Source organism: Aulostomus chinensis, chromosome 12 (assembly GCF_037954235.1).
Source record: "Aulostomus chinensis isolate RoL2024-O1b breed Wild chromosome 12, RoL_Achi_v1.0, whole genome shotgun sequence".
NCBI classification, from domain to species: Eukaryota; Metazoa; Chordata; class Actinopteri; order Syngnathiformes; family Aulostomidae; genus Aulostomus; species Aulostomus chinensis.
Window position 1 is genome coordinate 12,319,198 of NC_141331.1, and position 9,495 is coordinate 12,328,692.

The 9,495-nt window shown below is 44.3% G+C and overlaps 1 protein-coding gene across 2 annotated transcripts; it reads left to right on the forward strand.

Moving 5' to 3' along the window:
- The first annotated feature begins 376 nt into the window (after positions 1–376).
- On the forward strand, positions 377–2,844 carry LOC147252059 (uncharacterized). 2 transcript variants are annotated; one of them, XM_086221210.1, is made up of 8 exons: positions 377–751; positions 1,035–1,138; positions 1,261–1,323; positions 1,409–1,527; positions 1,629–1,670; positions 1,765–1,863; positions 2,025–2,086; positions 2,393–2,844. In XM_086221210.1, exons 2-7 carry the CDS (start codon positions 1,096–1,098, stop codon positions 2,034–2,036), a joined length of 378 nt encoding a protein of 125 aa, XP_086077336.1. In that variant the 5' UTR covers positions 377–751; positions 1,035–1,095; the 3' UTR covers positions 2,037–2,086; positions 2,393–2,844. The 2 variants fall into 2 exon arrangements, with proteins under 2 accessions (XP_086077336.1, XP_086077337.1); XM_086221211.1 differs by lacking the exon at positions 1,035–1,138 and having other exon boundaries at positions 1,183–1,323.
- Positions 2,845–9,495: the final 6,651 nt, after the last annotated feature.

A 9,495-nucleotide genomic window follows, 5' to 3' on the forward strand; every position in this document is an offset into this window, starting at 1 on the left:
AAGTTCTCCTCAATTAAATTGATTGAGCATCATTGGATAAATGAGCCAGAAAACACCACTGGCACGCTCTCAACTTCTTTCATAATCTCTCACTGAATTTTCTTTCCACCGGAGAGGAAGTGGAAACCCAGGACTGGAGACCGGGTCCAGGCAACAGGAGCAACACAAGAACACTTTTACATGGTTGGAAAACTCAGGCATGCGGTTTTTATCGTAGTGACGCCTCATAGTATAGGATTCTAAACCAAAGTTTTTGAAACATGGATATTAAGTGAATTCATCACTTGTTCAAATAGCTCTGACAAACCATTGGAACCTTGGTCAGTTTGGATGTTTTTTTTGGGAGACCAAGGGTTAAAAAGTTAAACGTCATGGGGGCTTTCACCACAGGTTTGGATTCGTGTCATGGGATGGTTTCGGGGGTGTGGTCCCGTCACAGTGGGTGCAGGGACCTGCTGCAACACGAGAGGAAGTAATTAGGCAACTTGGCCACAGATGGGAAGGTAGTTTTTTTTTTTTTCCCCATTTCTTATTCATTTCCCACACACCTGTTAACAATCAGACATCAGCAGATTGCGCAGACTCCCGGCCATTGCTTCCACTCAGTGCTTGTGTTCTCTCTTGTTTATTAAGTCTCACTCCGTCTTCTTTCTAGATTTCAGACCTGAAAGCAGCTCGGGAGCTGGAAGCTGAGATCGGGTCCACAGGAGCATCTCTGTGCGATTTACTTGGAGAGGAGGCGGACCTAAGGGTGAGTGAGGGAAACGCTGATATTCTCAGACGTTTTCTTTGCTTTTTCAATTTGTTTCTTTTGACCTTGAGTCCTGACCGTCCAAATGACAGAGACACCACTTTTAACACTCACAAGTAATGCATTGTTTCATGATTAGTTTTGGAGCAGCAGAAGTTTGTTAAATTGTTACTTTCCTTTTACTGAACCAAAGCTGCTGCTTTTAGATGATCAGAGCTGTAAAATCCCAAAGCAGTTGAGGGTTCATGTGATACGGAAGGCGACTCAACTGTCTGGTCCACAGGAACAGAGAGCTGCTGCCATCGCTCGGCCCCTCCAGGTCGATGAGGCTGAAAAGGCCCTAAATGCTGCCATCAAGGAGATTTTTGTACGCATTTCTCTTGGAAGGTATTGACATTGAAAAGAAAAAAAATGAAGATTCGTTTTGTTAGCTTATTTAGGAAGATGTTGAGAAGATGGAAGTCATGCTGAGCAACTTTGCGTCTGACATGACAAATCTGGATACCAAGATCCAGAGGAAAAGGCAGGAACTGGAGAGGACCCAGATGAAACGCAAGACTGTCGAGTGCCAGGTCAGTTTAAAACCGTGTCTCAAATGTCATGTTAAAGGCCCGGCTATCACTAAGTTGTTTACCAGTTCCTCTGTCAATCTCCTAGGCCACCATACATGGACGAATATGAGCAGCTTGAAGAGAGTAAGAAAATACTACCAGATCTACGTGGAGAAGCACAGGGACCTCTTCTACTTGGAGGCTCAGCTGGAGGAACACCAGAAGGTATCAGGAGGTGGCTGAACAGTAGCTGTTCCCACGGGTGTACTCAAAAGTTAATTTGGGTTTTGAAGGGCTCATGGCAGTGTTTGTCTTCTCTGTTTCAGATGCAGAGGAAGGAACTCAAACAAAGGATGAAGCTGAACCAAGTGAGGGAAGACGGCAGGAGTCTTCTGAGCGATTCTCGAGACGATTTTACACTTACAATATAATATTTATGAAATCTATGTTCTGCGGTTGTAGATGAGGGTTCCGACGTGGATGATTCTGAGGATGAAGGTTCGGACATCGACGACATACTTCGCTCCACTCCACAGCCCACTCAAAATGACATCATGGCAGGTAAAAAAAAATAAACAAAAAACTTGTGTAACTATCAGTTGACTGTAGTCCAAATCAACTCTGTTACACTCTCCAAATGGTTCTGGTAGTTTTTGGGTAGTCCTACTGACATGGGTGGGAAACTAACCACCTTCTTTGTGCATAAAATGAGTTTTTCTTAGTGTTGCTTGTAGGAGGAGGAATCAACAATATGCTGCCTGGTTCCGGTCGTAAGATAAGCACGGTAAGAAGGTTGATTTCTTGTTTGAATTCTCATGGCGCAAACTTCTCAACTTCTCTAAGGTCTATAAAGTGACCCATTAAACGAGCATCAAAGCTCCCATCGGTGGCATCGACGGGGTTCACACACCTCACATTTGAGCAGATTTAAAAGGAAAAGGTCATTTAAAATAATAGAAAGGCTGATTGTTTATCTGATAAAAACTTCAGTCTTCAGTGTGTGAGTTATTGTTAGGTCAATGATGCTTATGAATCACATGGCGTTTTTGTACTTGTAGTCACGTGTCTCTGCTTCCCTCCTGCTTCAAAGAAAATACAGTGAAATTTTCGAAGATGAAGAAGAGGACAGCGATTTTTAGTTTGGGTCGACCTTTCCCCTGAGTGGGAGGCTTCACCAGCAGCTGCTGTAAGATGAGGATCAAGTCACCGGTGGATCTGGACTTGTGGGAACCACCGCCTGTGGGACTATTGTCTGAAGCCTGCTCCACCGGTCCTTCGAAGCATCGAGGACGAGCCTGACACTTCGATGAAACGCATGGTCGTCACCTGAATGGGCAACATGAGAGGAGTGGCGTTCAACTGACAAACTCCACCCTTTTGGGTTTCACGAGTCTGCAAACAAAGTTAAAGGTGCAAAAAACAACAATATGAAGAAAAATGGTACTCTTATCATTTCCTTCCCATCCCTCTTTAAAAATAAAACAAACATCTCCAAGAGTTTGTTCTTTCCAGCCCACACCCCCATCTGAAGTATTGTTTATATTCGTGTAACATCCATGTATGTCTGTCACTTGCTGTTTGTCAGAAGTGTTTGTCTTCAGATATATCATGAGAATAAAAAATAAACTTCTCTAGAGATGTGACCATTGGAAAAAGAGTGTAGGTTGTGTGGACACGGGACGTGACAACAGTATTAGCTGGAAGGATCCCGTGTTCCAGCCGGGGCTCAAACCTGGAACCTTCTTGCTGTGAGGCACCAGTGCCAACCACTGTGCCACCCTGCATTTGTTCCTTGACATATAATTAATCTATTAAGTAATAAACACCTGTATGTGAACTCAACTCATTCCTCATCTGCAATTGGGTCTACTCCCCCCAGCTCAATCCCTGACATCTACTCCTTTAAAAACTCACCATAGTTGTCCTGTAACCATGTGGCCATCATTGTAACCACGGTGATGCAGGTCACTTCATCATGAAGATGTAGTTACTTTTACTAAACCAGTAATTTTTGCTGGCTTTTTCCTCAAGTGGAGGAGTTTAATTATCTTGGGGTCTTGTTCACAAGTGAGGGTAGGATGGAGCGGGAGATTGACAGGCGGATTGGGGTGGCATCCGCAATGATGCGGGCGCTAAACCAGTCCTTTGCGGTGAAGAGGGAGCTTAGCCAGAAGGCGAGGCTCTCGATTTACCGGTTAATCTATGTTCCAACCCTCACCTATGGTCTTGAGCTCTGGGTAATGACCGAAGGAACGAGATCACGAATACAAGCGGCTGAAATGAGTTTCCTCCTCAGGGCGGCTGGGCTCTCCCTAGATAGGGGTAGAAACTCGATCATTCGGGAGGGGCTCAGAGTAGAGCCGCTGCTCCTTCATGTTGAGGTGGTTCGGGCATTTGGTGAGGATGCCTCTTGGACACCTCCCTCAGGAGGTGTTCCAGGCATGCCCAACCGGGAGGAGGCCTCGAGGCCGACCCAGGACACGCTGGAGGGATTATATCTCTTGGCTGGCCTGGGAATGCCTCGGGGTTCCCCCGGAAGACCTGGTGGAAGTTGCTGGGGAGAGGACAGTCTGGGCTTCCTTGCTGAGGCTGCTGCCCCCGCGACCCAGATCTACCGGATAAAGCGGAGGACGATGACGACGACGACGACAGTAATTTTTCCATAAACTTATGGCTGTGATTTTAACCTTATAGTTTTGGTACATCGCAGACGACATGACTCATACCTAGCCCACGTCCTGCTGCTGCCAGGGGAGGTAATTTAGGAAACACTCTCCTGGAGGTAGGTGTCATTACTGGGGAGTGGGTCGCATCCGTTTGCTCTGAAATCAAAGTGGTGGACACATTGTTACTGCAGCCAGTGACCTCACCCCCCCGCCCCCCGATCATGTTAATCTCCCAATGATTCGGAGCTGTCTCCTCCTTCGCCTTCTCTGCTCTAACGTTTCTCTCTGTTCTCACTGTCTTCTGTCTGTGTCTTGACAAAGTGAGCGATGTACATCATTACTAGGCCGTGATGGCTCTCTATCAGATGAAAAGTGTTCCCCGGTGCTCCATCTTTGTCACTAAGAAGACATCCCAAGGCTAATGGTCCACATCTACCACCGAGGGATCACTATGGTGCACCAGATTAAACATAAACAGCTTGAATTTGAAAACACGATTCACATCCACTTAGCCTGTGCATGACCGTCTCCACACACACGTTTGGAGTATATTTCCCCTCATCTGACCAAAGCCGAGTGCCTAACAAGAGACGGTGCTGTAATCAATTGAAGCTCCAGCAGCAGACGTCCCACCGGCCCTGAACAATAAGTTAGAAAGCCTCCAGCTCTGTGAGACGGGGATGCACCGAACATCCCCGGCAAGGAGCGGGCGGGGATGTTCCATCCTGACCTGATTAGTCAAAGAGGGTCTTTGAGAGTCAGGTGGGATGAGAGGCAGTGACGGCTCTACTACCCGAGGTAACCTGCTCATGACATTTAAGCTGATGACTGTGATGGTAACACTCACTGACAAGATGGAAGACAAGAAGAAGAGAAAAAGCTCAGCATCATATGTATTCTTAAGAGGTGCTTCAGATGATGATTTAATTAAAGACTGGTGACAATTTACAAAATCAGTCTAAACCCGGTTATACCAACATCCACTCCTCGTTACTTATCAGTTTATTTACATATAAAATGGAGGAATTTGATAAAAATGTAATGTAAAACTGTGATAAAATCCAGGGGACTTCCTCTTGATGTGAGAAAATTAAACCAGGTCTGCCTGACCTTCTACCTCTCTGGAGAAAAGTTCTATTTGCTACTTTTGGTTTGTGTCCAGTTCTTTGCCAGTCTTTTAAAACTAAATTACTCAAGCTATTAAGAGAAATAAAAATGTGGTAGTTCCTCCTTGATTCCTGTTGACTATACAGTTTTATAATGTTTTTTTTCTCAAACAAACAAATGCAGGGGACTTGAGAAACCTCTTCCATCTACTGACTGTCATGGTCCCTCACACCCATCGTGTTCCCCCCTGCAACATGACTTTTTACAGTTACATTTTATGAGTTTACCAAGTTGAAACCATCTCAAACCTCTAATCATTTCCATATGTATATTATTGATTCAAAATCCTATTCGTATCAAGAACTCGGTGCTATTTGATAGTTACGAAGCTACAGCTAATAGCTACAGGTTAGCATAGCTTAGCATTATAGCTTTTCCGTCCAAAATCATCCTGCTAGCAGCTGATACAGGTTTGATTGTTCAGGAAAGAAAAAAAAAGAAAGAAAAAAAATGCTTGCTAACTTCAGATATAATATTCACATTTTATCCACGTATTTGCATTTGTGCTAAATGTTGGAGTCTTCTAAACTTAAATGTATAACTTCATGTGACTATGAACATGTTGAGCCACCAGAATCAAAAGGGAAAACCAACAATCTGAGGCAGATATATTTAGCTAACTTTGCTGTTGCAGGTTCAGGTCTGCACCGAGGAGAGGAGAGGAGAGGCGCTCCCTCCATACCTCCAACTCTGTCTGGGAGTGGGAACATTTAACGGCAGATTGAAGACGATTTCACCGTTGAGGGAACTTGGAGGTATGCTTGTGTAGGTGGTAAGAGCTTGCTGAGGCCACAGCTGAGTCCTGGGCCCCACAACACTGCCATCTTACAATCCAATTCCCAGTCTGACGGATTGGGAAGCAAATTGACAGTGTCAGATTTCATATCACAGCAAACTGCACAGGGGCCCGGAGCAGGGCTGCAGTCTAATAAAGAGAGGGCGGCGTGTGTGTGTGTGTGTGTGTGTGTGTGTGTGTGAGTGTGTGTGTGTGTAAAGGTTGTAGGGGAGCGTGTGTGTGTGTGGGCTTGTAGTTAGACGTATATGAAAGGAAGGAAAACAGCAGTACCAGCAGAGTAGCTGCTGCAGCACAAAGCTTTGTGCAGACTGGGCAGCGTCTGATATCAGAGCAGGGTGTTAAAAAGTGGTGACTAAGCCTGGTGTGTCAAACCGGGAGAGTACGAGCCGCCGGCCACCTCAGCCCAGAGAGTGATGAGAGCAATTTAAGTGCCATGTGTCAGCTGGCAAAATCAAAGCAGACACAATATGACAAACTCCTGTCCGGTTTTAATTTGAGGGCAACTCCGATTCTCCCATGTTAGCAGCAAACAAGAGGAGAGTTTCAATGAGAATATTTTGTTATATGAGCAGCGACGTGTGGCAAGATGGCTTCGGTGGTAGTTAGCTGCCCTCCAGTGGCCATGCTCACGTCCTCCAAAAGGAGCTGGTTTAGTTGTCCCACCCCACCCACCTCCCTCCATGATCCTGTCTCAACTAACACGCTCATATTACCATCCCATCATGATGTATATTATTTTACGTTGTTGAATTTATGGGAACAAGCCTGTGGTTAAGAGCCCAAATTGAAATTGAATTAAATAGATGAAAGAGGATTGCATCTGGCTTCAAGCAACACACACACACACACACACACACACACACACACACACAGAGATTTTCGTAGCTATCCTTATTAGGACATTCCATTGACTTCCACTCATGTGAATATCCTAACCTAAGCCCTAATCCTAACCCTAACCAATTGATGCCTAACTTCAACCTCACTGCAATTTACACCTTCACTCTAACTTTGACCAGGTGTTCATATATTGAGTTCTGCCGCATTAGGACCAGTCTGTGGTCCCCATGAGGACTAGGGGTCCTAATAAGGTTAGTCTTTATATCAGAAAAGGTCTCCAAAAGATAACAAAAACCAAGTACACACACACACACACACACATTTTGAAAATTACATCAATTACCTCTTTGTTGAAACTGTCATTCTGTAATGGAGACAAGGAATTTGTGTGATTCGTGTTTATCCAATCAAATTTATCAAGCCGTCACTGTGACGTAACCAGTTGTTAATTTTCAGGGAGCTCATCTTTAGGCTTACTCTCGAATAGTTGTTATTCCAAATTCTACCCACATATTCTGGGAGCCTTTTAAAGTTATTAATGTTCCAATTATTGACCTGAACATGTTCCATTTTCTTTGCGCTTAAGATAAATGCCAAAAAAAAAAAAAAAAAAAAAAAACAGTAAAAAATTCACTATTGAATTTGTTTAAGAACATGAATCTCATTTATGAGACAGATGTAGAACGCAACTCCCAGAATAAAACTTAAACTCCACCATTTCACCGTTGGTGTTCTCGATTTCTCATCTCAGTCAACAACTGAGGCAAATATGATAATTCATTCTGGTATTACCGAGGTAACTGGGCCCGAACAGAAGGAAATACAATTGCACCACCTTAGCTTTGAGAAGCAGTGTTGCACATTCAGATAAAATGCACTTGTGCTATGACTATTTGATGTACAGTTAAATGACAGTTATACACATTTTTGTACAGCACAAAAGGAGGAATCCTACTGACTTCAAAACAGTTTTCTTCAATCTTCAGGTGACTTTTATGTCCTGACAGCTGTTGTGTGTAGTTTGCTATCACATTTGACATTCATGTGTATACACGCACACAACACGTGTGCGGCTGAACCACTTAACTTTGAGATCCTCCGGCTTAAAGGAAAACACCAAATTTTGGGGGAAATATGCGTGATGTCAATTATCTTTAGAATCAGACAGATGTGTGAGTGTTGCATTGCTCCAGACACCCCACCAGATGCCCAACCCCCCCCGCCCCCCAACCAACACACACACAGACCAAAAAAAAAAAAAGACAAAATGTTATTTTACCAGATTCCCAGAACTCAGCTGGTCTCTCAGACAGATCGGGATCAGGGTCTTGGCTCATCCAGCAGTGAATCTCCTCCTCCTCATATCTTGCAAAGTCGGCCATGATTTGAAGCAGCAGTCGCTCTTCTAGCCGCCAACAAACATTTGGGTTTTGTCAACCTGAGGAAGGGCGGGGCTTTTGAGGTGCAGCTGCCAAGGTGAGGAGGAAGCAGTAACGTAGCTGAAGATCTTTAAATGTAATTAACTTCAAAAGAAAAAAAAACTATGCTACAAACCAAAGTGAGTGACAAAGATAAGTGAACGTAATAGGGAGCACATCAGACAATCCAACAATGACGAGACTGAGAACCAAACTGGAATACAAGCTCAGCTTATCACGTGACAAGAAACCGGTGTGAGAACAGGAGGGCAGGGAAAGATCTGATAGGATAAATAACACCGGGAACGAGGCTGTGACTGACGAGGACTGAGACACTGACAACAGGCAGGTGAGCTTTTTAAAAAAAAGGCCAGTAACAAACACGGACGGAAAGCAAGACACAGGAGGGGAGTGAGTTCAAAATAAAACCAGTAACTGACTAAAACAGGGTTCAGACAAACAGAATCGGAACAAACAAGGGTGAATATTAAACAAGATCACAACCCAGATCTCCAAGATACAAAGTGAAAGGACAGAACCAAGTACCTCAGGAAAGTACCTTGGAGATGTAACTGACTTTAAAGTAAAAACATATCATACTTTTAAACTTTTTATTTCCACTGTGAATTTTAAACACAACTCTATTTCTATCAAAGCAGGCAGAGCCCCCACTATTAGCATTCATTGCAGCTTAGCTAACTAGCGGTCAACTGTCCGGTGGGGGCCTGGAGACTCATACGTATACATACCAGAGAGGATAGGATATACAGCTGCTACGCAGCATACTTCCCTAAAAATGTAGGTTTGTTTAAACCACTAATTTCATTTTAATGCTTTGCTTTGTGACCAACACTGAAGAAGTGGTCAGCACTGTCGCCTCACAGCAAGAAGGTTCTGGGTTCGAGCCCCGGTAGGGGGTTTTTCTGGGTGAGTCTGCATGTTCTACTTGTGCCTGCGTGGGTTCTCTCTGGTACTCCAGCTTCCTCCAACAGTCCAAAGACATCAAGAGGGGACGAGGCTGATTGATACTCTAAATTGACCGTAGGTGTGACTGTGAGTGTGAATGGTTGTCTGTCTCTATGTGTTGGTCCTGTGATGGACTGGTGACCTGTCCAGGGTGAACCCCGCCTCTCGCCTGAAGGCTGCTGGGATAGGCTCCACCCCCCGTGACCCTTAAATGCTCATAACATTATAAACCCTTCCAATAGGATTCCAAAAAAATTTTCAGAAAGAACTTTACAGTGAACATGACGGCTAAATATACAGTTTATCTCAGATAAACAAAATACACACAAACAGTTTCAAG

Excerpts from the sequence above, each read along its gene's own strand:
- LOC147252059 (XM_086221210.1), top strand. The coding sequence starts at position 1,096 with ATGCTGCCATCAAGGAGATTTTTGTACGCATTTCTCTTGGAAG. Across the intron at positions 1,324-1,408 it reads GCAAGACTGTCGAGTGCCAG|GCCACCATACATGGACGAAT; the intron begins GTCAGTTTAAAA and ends TCAATCTCCTAG. Across the intron at positions 1,671-1,764 it reads AAAGGATGAAGCTGAACCAA|ATGAGGGTTCCGACGTGGAT; the intron begins GTGAGGGAAGAC and ends CTGCGGTTGTAG.